Source organism: Paramisgurnus dabryanus, chromosome 24 (genome assembly GCF_030506205.2).
Source record: "Paramisgurnus dabryanus chromosome 24, PD_genome_1.1, whole genome shotgun sequence".
NCBI lineage: Eukaryota > Metazoa > Chordata > Actinopteri > Cypriniformes > Cobitidae > Paramisgurnus > Paramisgurnus dabryanus.
In genome coordinates this window covers 2,820,090-2,842,945 of record NC_133360.1, presented here as the reverse complement: position 1 = coordinate 2,842,945, position 22,856 = coordinate 2,820,090, and the positions used below count along the sequence as shown (strand labels likewise).

The 22,856-nt window shown below is 40.3% G+C and overlaps 1 protein-coding gene across 2 annotated transcripts in view; it reads right to left on the bottom strand.

The window, feature by feature from the left end:
* Nucleotides 1-22,856, bottom strand: part of LOC135721146 (muscle M-line assembly protein unc-89-like) — a 163,780-nt gene that overhangs the window by 64,179 nt on the left and 76,745 nt on the right. For both annotated transcript variants that reach the window (XM_065243314.2, XM_065243313.2), the window contains 2 exons: nt 21,783-21,893; nt 7,254-7,559 (listed from right to left, as the gene is read on the bottom strand). In XM_065243314.2, the coding sequence (XP_065099386.1) occupies nt 7,254-7,559; nt 21,783-21,893 (417 nt within the window). The remainder of the gene's footprint in view (nt 1-7,253; nt 7,560-21,782; nt 21,894-22,856) is intronic.

The following is a 22,856-nucleotide window of genomic DNA, read 5'->3' as shown; positions in this document are numbered from 1 at the left end:
TTATTCCGATCGACTCGAAAACACCATAGGAAGAACATTGCATTACCTTCTGAACAAAAAGTTCTATTGGCGTTATATTAAAATTTTCATCAGAAATTGCCGAAAATGGCAAAAAACGAAAAATTACCTTCTACAATTTGTGTTTTTATACATAAATGGTTATAACTTCGCAACGAAAAGACATTTTTTCACCAGATTTGACACGCTGATGTATGAGCAGAGTCTGAGGCCACACAAAAAAATTGGTATGCCTGAACCACTAGGTGGCCCTATAATTGAACAAAATCTTTCATATCAAGCAAGCCCTATGGTCATACAACTATTTCTTCACTAAACTAAAGTGTATAGTCATAAAACTAGCTAGATGTAACACAGTTATGAACTGAGGTTGCATGCACAACTATGTCATTGCGCCACCTAGTGGTTTTGAGATAGAAATATGGTATTTTTGCCTAAAAACTACTCCAACAGTACATCTAAAATCTTGGGTCATCAAGTATTATTCCTTTCATGGCTTGGAGATCATTGGTGCATGCCAATTAACTCCTTAGCAACCAATTAGGATACCTTATCAATCCTTTTTACAAGAGCTATATCTCTGCATCAGAACATCGTAGAGACATGGGGGTGGTCTCTTTTGACTCATTAACACCACTGTAACATTTTGTGAGCTGAGAATTGCCACTGCAAGCACCACTTACATTTTCTTCAGTGTTCTAGTTGTCAATGCTCCTCGAGAAGAGAGGGAGAGATGACACTGAATGAAAACACAGCTTTTTTGCTGATAACTGTTATATTATTTAGTCTGAAATCAAGAGATTTTCCTAGGTTCTTTAAACTGCTCATTTGAATTCAACTTTACTTTCTTCTGTGCCCTTTTTGGCTTGACCCCGGCATTGCTGCTTGCAGCTATATTTATTATTATTATTTTTCCCCAATGGGAGTCTATGGCAGCCCTATGAACCGTACATAGGAAAATGATGAAATTTGGCACAGTTGTAGAGGTGGTCATAAATAGTCATGTGACCAAAAATGGGGTCTTTAGCAGTAACTCTATAGCGCCACCAGTAGTCCAAAAATTCAATGTTCAAACTGTTATAACTGGTGAACCATTTGATCTATAAAAATTCTACTTCGTACACGTGATTGCTCTCATCCCGCTTATTGAATTTGATACTTTACAGTAAGACTCCACCCATTACAGTAGCGGCCATTTTGAAATGTACAGTATTTAGTTTTTTCGCTACTCCTTCTACAAACGTGGTTCAATTCTTATGAGATTTGGCACAGATGATCTTTGGAGTGATCCGCACAGAAATGACCGAACAGAATTTTTATAATTATTTTTGTTCAAAAGTAATAAATGCGCAAACTTAACAAGGTTGACGCAAAAATGGTTCTGAAGCTGTAGCTCGGTCATTCTTTGATTAATTGAAATAAAATTTGGTACACTTAATGTTGACCATGAACCTGGGGTCCATGCCAAATTTGGTGACAGCGCCACCTATGGGTCGTGAGATTTAAAAAAATGATATTTTTGCCCATAACTACTGAACTGTTTGTCAGAAAATTATGAACTTGCTGTATATGGATACCTTGCCTCATGCCGCATCTATCAATGTGTATTATGCCAGGTTTGACTGAACCGCCTGTCCGCCATTTTGAAATTTGACATAAATTGTTATATTTTTTGAACTATTGGACATATCTGCGCAAAAATTGATAAGGAGCTTTGACATGATATCCTGAAGGTACCTGAGAAGTCAGAGTACAGCGCCACCTAGGGTTTATAAACTAATTTGACATATGTTAATCCTTGTAGCTTTCTAATCTCTTTTCTGCTGCCTCATGAGCTGTGTCATCCGAGTGGCGCATCAAGTTAATCATATGTATTGAGATTCTGAGTTCCTGGGTTTGAATCCCACCTGAGTCAGGTATTTTGTTCTTCCTCATCAGTTCTTCTCAACCTGTCTGTAGTTCAAATGTGTTCTATTTTTCCATGTTTGCTGTTGTTGCTCTGCATTGTGGTGGTTCTTGCTGTGCTTTCTGTGCTTTGTGTGCTTTGTGTGCTTGCTGTGCTTTGTGAGCTTGCTGTGCTTTGTGAGCTTGCTGTGCTTTGTGAGCTTGCTGTGCTTTGTGTGCTTGCTGTGCTTTGTGAGTTTGCTGTTCTTTGTGTGCTTACTGTGCCTTGGGTGCTTGCTGTGCTTTGTGAGCTTGCTGTGTTTTGTGTGTTTGCTTTGCTTTGTGAGTTTGCTGTGCTTTGTGTGCTTGCTGTGCATTGTGAGCTTGCTGTGCTTTGTGTGCTTTATGTGCTATTTTTGCCCATAACTTTTGAAATGTTTGATAGAAAATTATGCTCTTGGTGTCTATGGATTCCTTGACTCATGACAAATCTGTCGATATATATTATGCCAGAAATTACCAAACCGCCTGTCCACCATTTTGAATTTTGTCATATATTGTGATAACTATTATTCGATATAATGTATCGGCACAAAAATCGGTAGGGAGCATCGGTATGATGTCCTGAAGGTACCTGGGAAATCTGAAAACAGTGCCACCTAGGGTTTATAAACTATATAAAACAGCCTATAACTTCTAAAAACTTTGTCCGATATTCATTTTCTTTGTGAATTTTTATTCACTGGTTTCTGTCGATTGCAACGATATCTCATTTGTCAGTTTCCAACATTCTGTTAATATTTTATTACATAGCATATGTGAAGTAGTTTTTTCGCTACTACTTTTGCAAATTAAGTCTATTTTATGCCGGGCTCTGCTCACATAAACTTTAGAGCAATCCGCATAGAAATGACCAAACAAATTTTTGATATTCTCTGCCATTCCCGAGAAATACCTCTCCAAAGTTGACTGTCCCTGTGACATTGTCTCTTTGTCATATTAAATTATTATGACTGTATTATAACATGTTGTGCATTCCTATACAACATGTTTTTCTTGACTTAAACTTTAACTGTTCTCACTTAAACTATCTGATTCTCATATAAATTGTAATTTTGTTATTTCTGCTCTGCAATGTCATGTCTGCATCTTCTTTGATTGTGCCATTCGAATGTTTGCAGCTCTGAAAACCCTGGCTAGCTACACTGCCTGTGTAGCGCAGTCTACTAAATGCATGCATCAAAACTCAGAGGTTGAAGGTTCGAATCCCACCTGATGCATGTGTTATGTTTTACTAATAAGATTTTGTTTTGAGTTAATTCTCACCTATTATTCTTAACCAGTCTGTTTTCCATGTTCTGCACTGCTTGTCATAATTTGGTTGCCAATCGCCACCACCATTTCAAAAATGCAGTAGCAGCCATTTTGAAAAGTACAGTATTCAGTTTTTTTGCTACTACTTTTGCAGTGTTTCTTGAATTGTTACACAATTTGGCTCAAATTTTCTTTGGACGGAGCCGCAGAGAAATGACCGAACAGAATTTTGATTTTTATCTTTGTTCAAAAGTTATAAATGCGTACATTTATCGATGTCGACCCAAAATTCGTTCTGAGTCATTATCTCGGTCATTCTTTGATCAATTGAAATGAAACTTGGTACCCTTCATAAGGACCATGAACTGGGGTACCATGCCAAATTTGAGGACAGCGCCACCTATGGGTCATGAGATATGAAAAATGGCTATTTTTGCCCATAACTATTGAAATGTTTGATAGAAAATTATGATCTTGGTGTCTATGGATTCCTTGGCTCATGACAAATCTGTCGATATATATTATGCCAGAAATTACCAAACCGCCTGTACACTATTTTGAATTTTGTTTTAAATTGGGATAACTATTATTCTATATAATGTATCGGCACAAAAATCGGTAGGAAGCATTGGTATGATGTCCTAAAGGTACCTGGGAAATCTGAAGACAGCGCCACCTAGGGTTCATAAACTATATAAAACAGCCCATAACTTCTGAAAACTTTGTCTGATATTCATTTTCTTTGTGAATTTTTATTCACTGGTTTATGTCGATTGCAACGATATCTCATTTGTCAGTTTTCAACATTCTGTTCATGTCTTATTTCATAGCATATGTGAAGTAGTTTTTTCGCTACTACTTTTGCAAATTAAGTCTATTTTATGCCAGGCTCTGCTCACATAAACTTTGGAGCAATCCGCACAGAAATGACCAAACACATTTTTGATATTCTCTGCCATTCCCGAGAAAAACCTGTCCAAAGTTGACTGTCCCTGTGACATTGTCTCATTAAAATTATTATGACTGTATTATAACATGTTGTGCATTCCTATACAACATGTTTTTCTTGACTTAAACTTTAACTGTTCTCACTTAAACTATCTGATTCTCATATAAATTGTAATTTTGTTATTTCTGCTCTGCAATGTCATGTCTGCACCTTCCTTGATTGTGCCATTTGAATGTTTGCAGCTCTGAAAACCTTGGCTAGCTACACTGCCTGTGTAGCACAGTCTACTAAACGCATGCATCAAAGCTCAGAGGTTGAGGGTTCGAATCCCGTCTGATGCATGTGTTATGTTTTTCTATTAATATTTGTTTTGAGTTTATTCTCACCTATTATTCTCAACCAGTCTGTTTTCCGTGTTCTGCACGGCTTGCAGTAATTTGGTGGCCAAGCATCATCACCAGTTCAAATATGCAGTAGCGGCCATTTTGAAAAGTACAGTATTCAGTTTTTTTGCTACTACTTTTGCAGTGTTTGTTGAATTGTTACACAATTTGGCTCAGATTATCTTTGGACCGAGCCACATAGAAATGACCAAACATAATTTTGATATTTATCTTTGTTCAAAAGTAATACATTTGTCAACAGGAATAACTTTTAAACCATTTAATCAACTAAACTTCTATGGAGAATATTTGATGTGGTAATCTATGCCTTCCCAGTAGCTCAACCAAATGCGTGATGGGCATGAAATCCAGAGGTTGCGGGTTCAAATCCACCATACGGCGCCAATCAAAATGGTTGACAAATTTGTGTCATGTAGAGTCAAATGTTCGAACAGGTTTGACTACCTACAGGGGTTTTAAAAAATATTCTCTTCTTGAGAAAAATCTCTCCACACTTGAACATACACATTGTCACTTCAGCAATCTAACTTAAGCAGCTGTATGTATGTATGTCTCCCCTGTAGCTCAACCAGATGAGTGACAGGCATGACACCTGGAGATCATGGGTTCAAATCCTGGCTAGGGCAGCAATTGAAGTCTCTTACTTTAGAGTCAAAAGCTTCAATTCATTATTTGTATTTTACTTTATTATTTTAACAGGTATTATTTCGTTTGTGCTCTTTTGGTTTAAGTCTCATGTGTAACATGTATGATGCTTTAGTGGTTCAATTGTTTTCTAGGTCAGCATTGGACTAATCGGTCCTTCTTTCAACATGCACATAAATATTATACTTCAAAATTTTTATTTTTTCATTATGTTCATTCTCATCTCTGAGTCCTGTGTGCTGATAGTTCCCATACATATCTGCTACATAGCATTCTTCAATTGCATGTCCTTTCAGCTTCGTTGCGTGTTGCAGGACCATTGTTGCTTGGCCCCGTATCGCTGTCTACAGCTATATTTATTATTATTATTATTACTTTGTTGCCCTATTTATTATTGCTATAGCTGTGTATTCAATTTTTTAGAGAAAATGTTTTCACACTTATAGCAAAAAACATATACTTGAGAGATTTTTTTTCTCAGAAATAATTTAAAAAATTTCTAATTTCTATTTTTTATGTTCTATCATGAGAAAATACTTGCTCTCAAAACTTTTTTTTAGTCTCAAATATTATTTTTTTGTTGCTATTGGTATGAAAACTTTTTCTCTCAAATATTCTTTTTTTCTCATGAAATGCTTCTTTGCTATCAGTGTGATAACTTTTTTTTCAAATAGTTTTATTTCTCTCAGATCATTTAATTTATCGCATGTAATAAAGACGCATATCTCGCTCCATACGATGGTCGCTATGAAGACGGGACATGAAAACCCTATTGTCATTGTTGTTTCTCCTTTGGTCACACTTATAGAGGACCAAGTTAAAGAAGCAACTGAAATGGGTATCATGGCGATGCAACTCGGCGTGCATGACGAGATGGATATAATTAGCTGCCAGCGTATTTTGAGAACCCGGGAATCGTGGCTGCTGAATAAGTGCAGGGACATGCTAGGCTCCGATATTTTTTAAGCAAACGTAATGGGTATCGTCGTGGATGAAGTTCACCTAACGTACAAATGGTAAGAGATAGTCTGACTGTATGACTTAATACTTAATGTTGTGATATAAATGAAATGTTGTAAACATAGTAGGTGTTGATGTACGTTCTCGAACTCAGACTTCGTATAATCACAATGTTAGTGTCATTGTAGCGAAATAACTAGCAGTTCGGTCAGGCTGCTAAAGACGTAATTTCAACATACATCATACACTCTGTTGCTCTGATTGGTCGTAGGTCTATGCAATTGAGTGCAGAGGCATTTTTCGGTTGAGACACACCTCATAAGCATAGCCCAATGGAGTGGTATCAGACTCAAATTCTGACTAGAATTGAGTATGACAACGTCAGGCTAGGTAACTTCATCTTTAAGACCAAAGTCCAGATCTATTATACTGTTACACATGTGTTTTCTCCTTTAGCTGTTTACTTTCTCTTAAGACCTAAATTGTTGTGTTTATGAGGATACTTGCAAAGCCGGGAATATTGACATGTGCGTTTTTAAGGCAAATACTGCGGCAAAATACTAACAAGCTCAATGAGAAGCGGATACGCGGCTTGCACACTCCTCTTAAACAGAAACTTAATTTAAAACTGTGGTGCTTAAATACGTGTACAAATATTAAGCTTTTGTGACCACACGCACAGCAACGTACGTGGGAGCGTAACCTTGATTGAGAAAATACTATGAGTTAAGTGTGTGCGCTCAATGGTTTAAACTTCGGCAGCAAATAAGGTGACTATATTTGCTATCAATTCCAACTCACTCAGGTCCTGTTAGCACCGTATATATTTTTTAACTATGCTAGATGATGTTAAAACATGAAGACACAATTATTAAGCCAAACAAATTGTCTACCAAGTCAAATTGCATTTGTTACCTTTTACTACCTTTCAAGGGCCTTCATTTTGGTAGATTCTTTTTACTACCTTTTACTACCGTGCGGACAACCTGTCAATATAATCAGTTTTTTTAAGGTTTTTAAAACTTTTTTTAAGGTTATTCTATGAAAACTAAACAAAAACATACAGCTTAGCAACTTACCAATCACATTAACTTGGAATTTGGTGCGTGATGTTTCTTTATTGTAGGTGATGTTTCCTTCATAGAGTCCCATGTTCTCCTTTGAAATGTTTTTGATGATAAGAGATCCAAAATAAGGATTCAATTCCAGTCTGACATTGAATTGCTGATCATCAAGATGAGTTACATGGATCCCTTTGCCCTTTTTCATCTCTCCAGTCATAATCACTTGATCTTTAAACTTCCACTCTATCTGAGCCCCTGGCTGTAGTTCACTATCAGCACCATGTAGAATGACAGGATCTCCTTCAAACACTGGCATTATAACTGTTATAGGAGCAGACAGAAACACAGAGAGAAAAATAAACATTATTACACATTTCATTAAAGGGGTCATGACACTGAGAATCAAATTTGCCTTCATCTTTTGACATATAACTATATCATTAATACATCCTTCATAGCTTAAAATACCCTTCTTATCAATAACAAAGACATTTAAACAATTGTTCTCTTAATAAAACAATGTAAAATGGCTGTAGTAGTGAAATAGAAAGAATAATTATGTTGGCTTGAGAAAGCCAACATACTGTTGTTGCACTTAAACTTATTATTATTAGTGGTGCTTGCATTTATGCAAGGCATCACTATTATTATTGCTCATACTTATTAGTGGTGCTTGCATTTATGCAAGGCATCACTATTACTATTGCTCATACTTATTATTAGTGGTGCTTGCATTTATGCAAAGCATCACTATTACTATCTTGCATACTTATTATTATTAGTGGTGCTTGCATTTATGCAAAGCATCACTATTACTATCTTGCATACTTATTATTATTATTATTCTTCTTTTTCTGGACACTTTTTTGGCGCGTAACTCGTCCCGCACGCTTTGTCGTAGACCCATAAATTAGGGCTCAAATCGACCGGCTTATTGAGGAGAAGACTGCTATGACTTTTATAAGCGATCGGGTGCAGGATTTCCGAAAGGGGGGCGAAAAACCACCCAAAAAATCCCATTGACTTAACATTGCGCCCAACTTTGACGAGTCATAGCTCCGCTCGAGGATTTTGTAGAAACATGTGGGTTATAACATTTGAAGAGGGTGGTAGGCTCTTTAAGAACATGGATCACAATGGGGTGTAAGTTGTACCCCTGGGGTGTAAGAGGTGCCCAAAAGTGCCCCAATGAAAAGTCAATGGGGCAAAATCCCATAGACTTACCATTGCAAAAATTTTGACGGGTCATAGGTCCGAGCCAGGATTTCATAGAAACATGTGGGTTACTACATTTGAAGAGGGTGCAAGACTCTGTCAGGACGTCCCCCACAATGGGGTGTAAGGTTACCATAGCAACCATTTTGGGCACCCTAGCAACCTATACCATAGACTGCCATTATAAAATGCCTGGATGGATATCTTTGCACCACAGTGTCATAGAGACATGGGGGTGGGCTCATTTTACTCAGGCATCCAATCAGTCTCTCAGGATCCTTACAGACTTACTAAGCCACGCCCCTAGCAACCACTTTTGAGCACCCTAGCAACATAAAATACAAACAGTTATATCTCGGCATCAGAACATCGTAGAGACACGGGGGTTGGACCGTTTTACTTGTGACTAGGGGTGTAACAATTGGGCACATCATTGGCCACTCCCAAGCCACGCCCCTAGCAACCAAATTTGAGCACCCTAGCAACCGAATAAACAAAGCCTTATATCTCCGCATCAGAACATCGTAGAGACACGGGGTTTGGACCGTTTTACTTGTGACTCGGAGTGTAATCACTGGGCACATCATTGGCCACTCCCAAGCCACGCCCCTAGCAACCAAATACAGTACCCTAGCAACAGAGTAAACAAAGCCTTATATCTCCGCATCAGAACATCGTAGAGACACGGGGGTTGGACCGTTTTACTTGTGACTCGGAGTGTAATCACTGGGCACATAATTGGCCACTCCCAAGCCACGCCCCTAGCAACCAAATACAGTACCCTAGCAACAGAGTAAACAAAGCCTTATATCTCCACATCAGAACATCGTAGAGACATGGGGGTTGGACCGTTTGACTCATGACTCGGAGGGTAATCACTAGTGGATGCCATTTTTTTCCCTAGCAACCAAATACAGTACCCTAGCAACAGAGTAAACAAAGCCTTATATCTCCGCATCAGAACATCGTAGAGACACGGGGTTTGGACCGTTTGACTCGTGACTCGGAGTGTAATCATTAGTGGATGCCAATTTTCTCCCTAGCAACCAAATACAGTACCCTAGCAACAGAGTAAACAAAGCCTTATATCTCCACATCAGAACATCGTAGAGACATGGGGGTTGGACCGTTTGACTCATGACTCGGAGGGTAATCACTAGTGGATGCCATTTTTTTCCCTAGCAACCAAATACAGTACCCTAGCAACAGAGTAAACAAAGCCTTATATCTCCGCATCAGAACATCGTTGAGACACGGGGGTTGGACCGTTTTACTTGTGACTCGGAGTGTAATCACTGGGCACATAATTGGCCACTCCCAAGCCACGCCCCTAGCAACCAAATACAGTACCCTAGCAACAGAGTAAACAAAGCCTTATATCTCAACATCAGAACATCGTAGAGACATGGGGGTTGGCCCGTTTGACTCATGACTCGGAGGGTAATCACTAGTGGATGCCATTTTTTTCCCTAGCAACCAAATACAGTACCCTAGCAACAGAGTAAACAAAGCCTTATATCTCCGCATCAGAACATCGTAGAGACACGGGGTTTGGACCGTTTGACTCGTGACTCGGAGTGTAATCACTAGTGGATGCCAATTTTTTCCCTAGCAACCAAATACAGTACCCTAGCAACAGAGTAAACAAAGCCTTATATCTCCGCATCAGAACATCGTAGAGACACGAGGGTTTGACCGTTTGACTCGTGACTCGGAGTGTAATTACTAGTGGATGCCAATTTTCTCCCTAGCAACCAAATACAGTACCCTAGCAACCGAATAAACAAAGCCTTATATCTTCGCATCAGAATATCGTAGAGACATGTGGGTTGAATTGTTTTACTTTTGGCTTGGAGTATAATCATATATTGTCCCCCGAAATTTGCCACGGCAAGCACCACTCACATTTTCTTCAGGAAATGTACCTATCTAGTTATTATTCTTCTTTTTCTGGACACTTTTTTGGCGCGTAACTCGTCCCGCACGCTTTGTCGTAGACCCATAAATTAGGGCTCAAATCGACCGGCTTATTGAGGAGAAGACTGCTATGACTTTTATAAGCGATCGGGTGCAGGATTTCCGAAAGGGGGGCGAAAAACCACCCAAAAAATCCCATTGACTTAACATTGCGCCCAACTTTGACGAGTCATAGCTCCGCTCGAGGATTTTGTAGAAACATGTGGGTTATAACATTTGAAGAGGGTGGTAGGCTCTTTAAGAACATGGATCACAATGGGGTGTAAGTTGTACCCCTGGGGTGTAAGAGGTGCCCAAAAGTGCCCCAATGAAAAGTCAATGGGGCAAAATCCCATAGACTTACCATTGCAAAAATTTTGACGGGTCATAGGTCCGAGCCAGGATTTCATAGAAACATGTGGGTTACTACATTTGAAGAGGGTGCAAGACTCTGTCAGGACGTCCCCCACAATGGGGTGTAAGGTTACCATAGCAACCATTTTGGGCACCCTAGCAACCTATACCATAGACTGCCATTATAAAATGCCTGGATGGATATCTTTGCACCACAGTGTCATAGAGACATGGGGGTGGGCTCATTTTACTCAGGCATCCAATCAGTCTCTCAGGATCCTTACAGACTTACTAAGCCACGCCCCTAGCAACCACTTTTGAGCACCCTAGCAACATAAAATACAAACAGTTATATCTCGGCATCAGAACATCGTAGAGACACGGGGGTTGGACCGTTTTACTTGTGACTAGGGGTGTAACAATTGGGCACATCATTGGCCACTCCCAAGCCACGCCCCTAGCAACCAAATTTGAGCACCCTAGCAACCGAATAAACAAAGCCTTATATCTCCGCATCAGAACATCGTAGAGACACGGGGTTTGGACCGTTTTACTTGTGACTCGGAGTGTAATCACTGGGCACATCATTGGCCACTCCCAAGCCACGCCCCTAGCAACCAAATACAGTACCCTAGCAACAGAGTAAACAAAGCCTTATATCTCCGCATCAGAACATCGTAGAGACACGGGGGTTGGACCGTTTTACTTGTGACTCGGAGTGTAATCACTGGGCACATAATTGGCCACTCCCAAGCCACGCCCCTAGCAACCAAATACAGTACCCTAGCAACAGAGTAAACAAAGCCTTATATCTCCACATCAGAACATCGTAGAGACATGGGGGTTGGACCGTTTGACTCATGACTCGGAGGGTAATCACTAGTGGATGCCATTTTTTTCCCTAGCAACCAAATACAGTACCCTAGCAACAGAGTAAACAAAGCCTTATATCTCCGCATCAGAACATCGTAGAGACACGGGGTTTGGACCGTTTGACTCGTGACTCGGAGTGTAATCATTAGTGGATGCCAATTTTCTCCCTAGCAACCAAATACAGTACCCTAGCAACAGAGTAAACAAAGCCTTATATCTCCACATCAGAACATCGTAGAGACATGGGGGTTGGACCGTTTGACTCATGACTCGGAGGGTAATCACTAGTGGATGCCATTTTTTTCCCTAGCAACCAAATACAGTACCCTAGCAACAGAGTAAACAAAGCCTTATATCTCCGCATCAGAACATCGTTGAGACACGGGGGTTGGACCGTTTTACTTGTGACTCGGAGTGTAATCACTGGGCACATAATTGGCCACTCCCAAGCCACGCCCCTAGCAACCAAATACAGTACCCTAGCAACAGAGTAAACAAAGCCTTATATCTCAACATCAGAACATCGTAGAGACATGGGGGTTGGCCCGTTTGACTCATGACTCGGAGGGTAATCACTAGTGGATGCCATTTTTTTCCCTAGCAACCAAATACAGTACCCTAGCAACAGAGTAAACAAAGCCTTATATCTCCGCATCAGAACATCGTAGAGACACGGGGTTTGGACCGTTTGACTCGTGACTCGGAGTGTAATCACTAGTGGATGCCAATTTTTTCCCTAGCAACCAAATACAGTACCCTAGCAACAGAGTAAACAAAGCCTTATATCTCCGCATCAGAACATCGTAGAGACACGAGGGTTTGACCGTTTGACTCGTGACTCGGAGTGTAATTACTAGTGGATGCCAATTTTCTCCCTAGCAACCAAATACAGTACCCTAGCAACCGAATAAACAAAGCCTTATATCTTCGCATCAGAATATCGTAGAGACATGTGGGTTGAATTGTTTTACTTTTGGCTTGGAGTATAATCATATATTGTCCCCCGAAATTTGCCACGGCAAGCACCACTCACATTTTCTTCAGGAAATGTACCTATCTAGTTTATAATTATTATTCTTCTTTTTCTGGACACTTTTTCGGCGCGTAACTCGTCCCGCACGGTTTAACGTAGTCCCACGAAAGAGGGCTCAAATCGACCGGATTATTGAGGAGAGGTGTGCTATGACTTTTATAAGGGATCGGGTGCAGGATTTCTGAAAGGGGGGCGAAAAACCACCCGAAAAATCCCATTGACTTAACATTGCGCCCAACTTTGACAGGTCATAGCTCCGCTAGAGGATTTTGTAGAAACATGTGGGTTACAACATTTGAAGAGGGTGGTAGGCTCTGTAAGAACATGGATCACAATGGGGTGTAAGTTGTACCCCTGGGGTGTAAGAGGCACCCAAAAATTCCCATTGACTTATAATGGGGCAGGAAACATGCCCATATAAGGGAATAAAAAAGTTCCAGATGGGATATCTTTGCTTTACAGTGTCGTAGAGATAAGTGGGTGGGCTCATTTCACTCGGGCATCCAATCAGTCTCTCAGGATCATCCCAGAGCTATTAAGCCACGCCCCTAGCAACAATTTTGGGCACCCTAGCAACATCTCCCTTAGACTGCCATTATAAAATGCCCAGATGGATATCTTTGCATCACACTGTCATAGAGACATGGGGGTGGGCTCATTTTACTCAGGCATCCAATCAGTCTCTCAGGATCCTTACATAGGTATTAAGCCACGCCCCTAGCAACCACTTTTGAGCACCCTAGCAACTTAAAATTCAAACAGTTATATCTCGGCATCAGAACATCGTAGAGACACGGGGGTTGGACCGTTTGACTCGTGACTCAGAGTGTAATCATTATGGGATGCCAATTTTTTCCCTAGCAACCAAATACAGTACCCTAGCAACAGAGTAAACAAAGCCTTATATCTCCGTATCAGAACATCGTAGAGACACGGGGGTTGGACCGTTTGACTTGTGACTCGGAGTGTAATCATTATGGGATGCCAATTTTTTTCCCTAGCAACCAAATACAGTACCCTAGCAACAGAGTAAACAAAGCCTTATATCTCCGCATCAGAACATCGTAGAGACACGGGGGTTGGACCGTTTGACTTGTGACTCGGAGTGTAATCATTATGGGATGCCAATTTTTTTCCCTAGCAACCAAATACAGTACCCTAGCAACAGAGTAAACAAAGCCTTATATCTCCGCATCAGAACATCGTAGAGACACGGGGGTTGGACCGTTTGACTCGTGACTCGGAGTGTAATCATTATGGGATGCCAATATTTTCCCTAGCAACCAAATACAGTACCCTAGCAACAGAGTAAACAAAGCCTTATATCTCCGCATCAGAACAACGTAGAGACACGGGGGTTGGCCCGTTTTACTTGTGGCTTGGAGTATGATCATTATGGGATGCCAATTTTCTCCCTAGCAACCAAATACACTACCCTAGCAACCGAATACACAAAGCCTTATATCTCCGCATCCGAACATCGTAGAGACACGGGGGTTGGACCGTTTGACTCGTGACTCAGAGTGTAATCACTATGGGATGCCAATTTTTTCCCTAGCAACCAAATACAGTACCCTAGCAACAGAGTAAACAAAGCCTTATATCTCCGCATCAGAACATCGTAGAGACACGGGGGTTGGACCGTTTGACTCGTGACTCAGAGTGTAATTACTATGGGATGCCATTTTTTTCCCTAGCAACCAAATACAGTACCCTAGCAACAGAGTAAACAAAGCCTTATATCTCAGCATCAGAACATCGTAGAGACAAGGGGGTTGGACCGTTTGACTCGTGACTCAGAGTGTAATCACTATGGGATGCCAATTTTTTCCCTAGCAACCAAATACAGTACCCTAGCAACAGAGTAAACAAAGCCTTATATCTCCGCATCAGAACATCGTAGAGACACGGGGGTTGGACCGTTTGACTCGTGACTCAGAGTGTAATCACTATGGGATGCCAGTTTTTTCCCTAGCAACCAAATACAGTACCCTAGCAACAGAGTAAACAAAGCCTTATATCTCAGCATCAGAACATCGTAGAGACACGGGGGTTGGACCGTTTGACTCGTGACTCAGAGTGTAATCACTATGGGATGCCAATTTTTTCCCTAGCAACCAAATACAGTACCCTAGCAACAGAGTAAACAAAGCCTAATATCTTCGCATCAGAACATCGTAGAGACACAGGAGTTGGATCGTTTTACTTTTGGCTTGGAGTATAATCATATATGTTCCCCAGAATTTTGCCACGGCAAGCACCACTCACATTTTCTTCAGGAAATGTACCTATCTAGTTATATCTTATTCTTATGTCTGCACACTTTTTCGGCGCGTAACTCGTCCCGCACGTTTTGTTGTAGATACACGAAAGAGGGCACAAATTGACCGGTTTATTGAGGAGAGGTGTGCTATGACTTTTATAAGAGATCGGGTGCAGGATTTCCGAAAGGGGGGCGAAAAACCACCCGAAAAATCCCATTGACTTAACATTGGGCCGAACTTTCACGGGTCATAGCACAGCTCGAGGATTTTGTAGAAACATGTGGGTTATAACATTTGAAGAGGGTGGTAGGCTCTGTAAGAACATACATTACATTGGGGTGTGAGTTGTACCTCTGGGGTGTAAGAGGCACCCGAAATTTCCCATTGACTTATAATGGGGCAGGAAACATGCCCATATAAGGGAATAAAATCGTTCCAGATGGGATATCTTTGCTTTACAGTGTCGTAGAGATAAATGGGTGGGCTCATTTTACTCGGGCATCCAATCAGTCTCTCAGGATCATCTCAGAGTTATTAAGCCACGCCCCTAGCAACCACTTTTGAGCACCCTAGCAACATCTCCCATAGACTGCCATTATAAAATGCCCAGATGGATATCTTTGCAGCACAGTGTCATAGAGACATGGGGGTGGACTCATTTTACTCAGGCATCCAATCAGTCCCTCAGGATCCTTACATAGGTATTAAGCCACGCCCCTAGCAACCACTTTTGAGCACCCTAGCAACATAAAATTCAAACAGTTATATCTCCGCATCAGAACATCGTAGTGAAACGGGGGTTGAGCCGTTTTACTTGTGACTCGGAGTGTAATAACTGGTCACACCATTGGCCACTCCCAGGCCACGCCCCTAGCAACCAAATTTGAGCACCCTAGCAACAGAATAAACAAAGCCTTATATCTTCGCATCAGAACATCGTAGAGACACGGGGGTTGGACCATTTTACTTGTGACTCGGAGTGTAATAATTAGCCACATCATTGTCCACTCCCAGGCCACGCCCCTAGCAACCAAATTTGAGCACCCTAGCAACAGAATAAACAAAGCCTTATATCTTCGCATCAGAACATCGTAGAGACACGGGGGTTGGACCATTTTACTTGTGACTCGGAGTGTAATAACTAGCCACATCATTGGCCACTCCCAGGCCACGCCCCTAGCAACCAAATATGAACACCCTAGCAACAGAATAAACAAAGCCTTATATCTTCGCATCAGAACATTGTAGAGACACGGGGGTTGGACCGTTTGACTCGTGACTCGGAGTGTAATCATTATGGGATGCCATTTTTTTCCCTAGCAACCAAATACAGTACCCTAGCAACAGAGTAAACAAAGCCTTATATCTCCGCATCAGAACATCGTAGAGACACGGGGGTTGGACCGTTTGACTCGTGACTCTGAGTGTAATCATTATGGGATGCCAATTTTTTCCCTAGCAACCAAATACAGTACCCTAGCAACAGAGTAAACAAAGCCTTATATCTCCGCATCAGAACATCGTAGAGACACGGGGGTTTGACCGTTTGACTCGTGACTCGGAGTGTAATCACTAGTGGATGCCATTTTTTCCCTAGCAACCAAATACAGTACCCTAGCAACAGAGTAAACACAGCCTTATATCTCCGCATTAGAATATCGTAGAGACACGGGGGTTGGACCGTTTGACTCGTGACTCAGAGTGTAATCATTATGGGATGCCAATTTTTTCCCTAGCAACCAAATACAGTACCCTAGGAACAGAGTAAACAAAGCCTTATATCTCCGCATCAGAACATCGTAGAGACACGGGGGTTGGACCGTTTGACTCGTGACTCGGAGTGTAATCATTATGGGATGCCAATTTTTTCCCTAGCAACCAAATACAGTACCCTAGCAACAGAGTAAACAAAGCCTTATATCTCCGCATCAGAACATTGTACAGACACGGGGGTTGGACCGTTTGACTTGTGACTCGGAGGGTAATCACTAGTGGATGGCAATTTTTTCCCTAGCAACGAAATACAGTACCCTAGCAACCGGATAAACAAAGCCTTATATCTCCGCATCAGAACATCGTAGAGACACGGGAGTTGGATCGTTTTACTTTTGGCTTGGAGTATAATCATATATGGTCCCCAGAATTTTGCCACGGCAAGCACCACTTCACATTTTCTTCAGGAAATGTACCTATCTAGTTATTATTATTATTCTTTTTCTTCTGAGACTAAAATTTCTAACTCTAACTCGTCCTAGAGCTTTCAAGCTACAGCCATCAAACTTTGGACATACCTTCGGTCTGATCTGACTCGAGTTGCTATATCTTTTCTAACTGATGGGACCTTCCGAATTCCTAAACGGGGCGCTGAAACACCCCAAAATTTCCATTGACTTAACATTGAGACAAACTTTGACGGGTCATAGCTGCGAGTGAGAAACTTGTAGAAACTTGTGGCTTACCACATTTAAGGAGGCTGACAGGCTCTGTAAGAACATACCTCACAATGGGGTGTAAGCTGTACCCCTGGGGTGTAAGGGGCCCCCAAAATTTCCCATTGACTTATAATGGGGCAGGAAACATGCCCATAAAAGGGAATAAAAGCGTCCCAGATGGAATATCTTCACTTTAGAGTGTCTTAGAGACATGGGGGTGGGCTAATTTTACTCAAGCATCCAATCAGTCTCTTAGGATCACCCCAGAGCTATTAAGCCACGCCCCTAGCAACAATTTTGGGTACCCTAGCAACATCTCCCATAGACTACCATTATAAAAAGCCCAGATGGATATCTTTGCACTAGAGTGTCATAGAGACATAGGGGTGGGCTCATTTTACTCAGGCATCCAATCAGTCTCTTGGGATTCTTATTGAGGTATTAAGCCACGCCCCTAGCAACAAAATATGAAGACCCTAGCAACATAATAAACAAAGCCTTATATCTCTGGATCTGAACATCGTAGAGACACAGGGGTTGGACCGTTTTACTTGTGGCTTGAAGTGTAATCATTATGGGATACCAATTTTCTCCCTAGCAACCAAACTTAGTACCCTAGCAACGGAATAAACAAAGCCTTATATCTCCGCATCAGAACATTGTAGAGACACGGGGGTTGGACCGTTTTACTTGTGGCTTGAAGTGTGATCATTATGGGATGCCAATTTTCTCCCTAGCAACCAAACTTAGTACCCTAGCAACGGAATAAACAAAGCCTTATATCTCCGCATCAGAACATTGTAGAGACACGGGGGTTGGACCGTTTTACTTGTGGCTTGAAGGGTGATCATTATGGGATGGCAATTTTCTCCCTAGCAACCAAACTTAGTACCCTAGCAACGCAATAAATGTTAGCTTCATGCTAGCTTCCTGCTAATCATGCTAGCTTCATGCTAATTATGCTAACATCATGCTAGCTTCATGCTAATCATACTAGCTTCATGCTAATCATGCTAACATCATGCTAGCTTCATGCTAATCATGCTAGCATCATGCTAACTTCATGCTAATCATGCTAACATCATGCTAGCTTCATGCTAATCATGCTAACATCATGCTAGCTTCATGCTAGCTTCATGCTAATTATGCTAACATCATGCTAGCTTCATGCTAATCATACTAGCTTCATGCTAATCATGCTAACATCATGCTAGCTTCATGCTAACATCATGCTAGCTTCAGGCTAATCATGCTAGCATCATGCTAGCTTCATGCTAATCATGCTAGCATCATGCTAGCTTCATGCTAATCATGCTAACTTCATGCTAGCTTCATGCTAATCATGCTAGCATCATGCTAGCTTCATGCTAATCATACTAGCTTCATGTTAATCATGCTAGCATCATACTAGCTTCATGCTAATCATGCTAGCATCATGCTAGCTTTATGCTAATCATGCTATCATCATGCTAGCCTCATGTTAAATTATGCTAGCTTCATGCTAGCTTCATGCTAAATCATGCTAGCTTCATGCTAAATCATGTTCGCTTCATGTTAAATCATGCTAGCTTTATCTTAAATCATGATAGCTTCATGCTAAGTTGTCAAACTCTACTCTCAGACTAGGCTTTCTCAAGCCAACATAAAGTTTGTTCCGACGAACTTTTCTATCTAGTTTCATATGATCTGCCCTAGAGAAAGACACAGTACATCATTGTATCATTGTTGTTGGTTCTGCATATTCAGAGGAGTGACTTAAATAGATCTGAAGGTATAGTTGTTCACATGATAAGATTGTAATAACAGTAAGATTGTGATGTCAGACAAATGGATTAGTACTTTTTTATACGGACGTCATATCGAGCTATGTGCCAACTGTTTAAAAGAAACAAAAATCAATCAAACATTAATTAAGGTATTTTATTTAAATACTATTTTACAAACAGTAATGACCCATATATCCTTGTGTTTTGAATTAAATCGCTCAAGACAGAAGTTGGAGATCTGATAATGCTTTTATATACACAAGAGCATATGTGTCAGACACGTGCTGGTGTTGTATTTATAGTAAAATAAAAAAATTCACAGTGTTTGTGCACACCAGCTGAGAATGATATGTCTGTGTTCGCTATATGTTTCCTTTAGTCGTTGTGCTTGTGATTTGGGATGGGACGATTACCGGTTTCATGATTAACCACGATAAAATGTCCTGACGGTTAGTATTATCGTTAAAAATTTAATTATCATTACAATCGTGTTTGATTACTGTTATAATCGCGGTAAATCCTGTCCAGCCAGAATCGGTTTGACGCAGACGCGCACATGCAACATAGTTTTTTGCACAAGAAGACATTTAAGGGATAATGTATTGTATTAATTTATGGTAACCTTATTAGACAGATTTATTTATTTTGTTACCACAGAAATAATTTCAGGGACATGAAATATTAAAATGTGATTTTCAAAAAAAAAAAAAAAAATGTTTTCAGTGTGTGTTTTAGTTCTTTTTGAACATTTCCATCTCATTTTAACAAAACCACAATAATATTGATTACCGTGATAACTTGGGCACTATAATCATGATATGAAATGTTCATACCCTCCCATCCCTACTTGTGAGATTGTTTGGGTGTCTGTGACATAAATAAAAGTCTTTGAGAGTTTGAGAAGCGGTTTCTGTAGTGAAACTGCAGTACACTGTTAGACTTAACTGTAATTTCTACAGTTACTTACCACAAAATGCCCAGTAAAATACCATCATGTTCTTTTCCAGTTCATTACTGTAATATGCATCGCATTATGGGTATTAACATTTCATTTACAGTGATTTACTGTATGTTTTGAATTTGCGGTAGACTGCTGTAAAACAACGGCAGTAGTGCTACTGTAGTTGAATAAAACAGCGTTATAAAAACATATAAAATGGAAAAATAAAATATATCTTTGAAATGAAATACATTTTATTTGTTATGCTTTTAGCAGTGAAGCAAATTTCAAAATGTGAATTGTTTTTCAGCAGTGTAAATAATTTATTGAGAATTGTAGATGGAAACAAGAAAAGATTATGGAGAAATGCTTGACCGTCAGATTTGAATTTGACCTCAAGACTTTAAAACACTAGTGACGCAAAGATTTCGCTCCTCTGAGTGTCGGGAGAGTGACAGAAGAGGCTTCTTGGGGAGTTAAGTGAGTAACTTTTATTAAGTGTCTTTGTGGCACTGTGGTAGTGTTATGGACCTGCGACCCGGGTTCGATTCCCCTTCAAGGCAATATATTTTTTTAAACTGGGTTACAGTAAGGGTATTATACTGTTAAATGGAACTGCGGTAAAAGGCATGTAAAAAACATGTACAGTTATGGTACTGTAATGGGGCAGTTACAGTAACTAAAAGTCTAAGGGGCTGGACACACCAAAGCTTTTACGCCCGCGGCCGGCGCATGTTTTCAATAGTTTCCAATGGAAGCTCAGCATTTTTCAAATAAGCCAGCAGCTAGCGGTTTTCTTCTGCGATGAAAACCGGCGCTCGGCGGTTTTTTCGCGCTCAGCGCTGAGCACCGAGAGTTGAAAAATGTTCAACTTTGGAAGAAAAGCTCCGCTCGTCAATGTCACTTCTCACGCGGCTGTCCAATCACAGTGGAGGTTGGGCGGGACAAGTATTACAGCAACCAACCGTCTCACAGCTGACGTATCAGAACTACCAAAGCGCTTAGCTGAAGAAAGCTGGCACTCAGCTGAAAAACAGCTAGCATTCGGCATTGTCCAGGCGTTTTCAGCCGCGTTTAAAAGTTTTGGTGTACACAACCCCTAACAGTCTAGTTATTTTTAAAGTGTTTTCTTTATGTGGGTTGAGAATACTCTTGGATGATTGATGTCTATGATCACCGCATCAGCTGTTATTTTATATCAACAAAAGAGTAAAAAGAATATTCTACAAATCATATATATAAAAAACAACATCAGAATAAATATAAGGGGCAGTCATAGTATAGTGGTCAGAGGGCCCGACTTGTAACCCAAAGGTCAGCCGTTTAAGTCTTTCAGCCGGCAGGTTGGATAGCTGCTTGCACTGCTTCAGGGGTGTGTGTGTGTGTTCATGACTTACTGTGATGGGTTAAATGCAGAGGTCACATTTTGAGAACCTGTTCCATAGTTGACAAACATGTCACACTTTAATTGTGTAAGTCCATTAATTGAAAGGACTTATTTTTCACAAATATCAATTTAGTCATTTCATTGTCATTTAACCAAATTGATTGCAAAACCAACAGAAACAAACACTAAAGCCATAGATCTCAATAGAGTTTAGTGGCACCTTTAAACACAAACAATCCAAACAAATATTAAAACCTTAATCTACTTTAGTAAAAAAAATATATTTTATATCCCATTGCTGTTTAGGCTGCAGTTTAAACTCACCTGTTTCTTTCTTACGGCGATACAAAAATACACCCACAGCAGTACCAGCCAAAATAACCAGGAGGAAGAAAACACATATTCCTGCTACAGCACCTGAAGACAAACCAGCTCCTGTAATAATAGAGGGAGAGACCATGGAGATCATGTTAAACACACATACATGTTCCTACTACAACACCTGAAGACAGTGTAACATCTGGTCAGGAGCCATCTGGGTGTTAACAGCTTCAAAGTGTGATTTTAGATAGAGTTCTGACACCACACCACCAACAGGGGGGCAAGGGTCTCCTGATAACACACTCAACAGAGACCTGATCATATGTTGGCGACAATCTAAAAAACCCTGCTGAGCTTCAAACAAATTCCATTGCGAAACCTGACATCTCAGATGGGTGATGCTGACAAAGTCTATGTGGACCTCACATAGTCTTTATTTTAAAGACGACAAGATGTTTAAAATGTATATATTATATATCCTTGTACTGCATGATCATATCTATGGTGTACCACTTTGTTTAACACTATAGTTAGGTTTGCTTTACCTTATTATGGCTTATAGGGATGTAACAGTATAAAAATTCAACGTTACAAAAAACCTCGGTAAACAGGCCATGGTACAATATTTATTGCATTGTTTAAAGGGAAAAAACAAAACAAAATTAAGACTTGGTTAAAAGTGTCATAACTGTTTATTAAACAATGACGGATGAAAACATTTTATATCCTGTCATCTTTTCTTTATTCTCTAAACGTAACTTCAACTTCAACTTTATTCATTTATATAGCACATTTTACTGCAATTTCAATTGCCCAAAGTGCTTCACAGTGTTTAAAAGACAAAGCAAAATATCAAACCAATTAATAAAAAGAAAATTAAGACAGAATAAGGGATAAGAATAAAATTCAATAAAAGAAAACCAAATTGAGATAAAATAAAATATATAAAAACATGTGAGACTTGCCGAATGTGCAGAGGGAGGCTGTTCCACAGTTTAGGGGCGATGACCATGAATGCTCTATCACCCCTTGATTTTTTTAAGGAGCGGGGAACTGCTAATAGAAGTTTATCTCCTG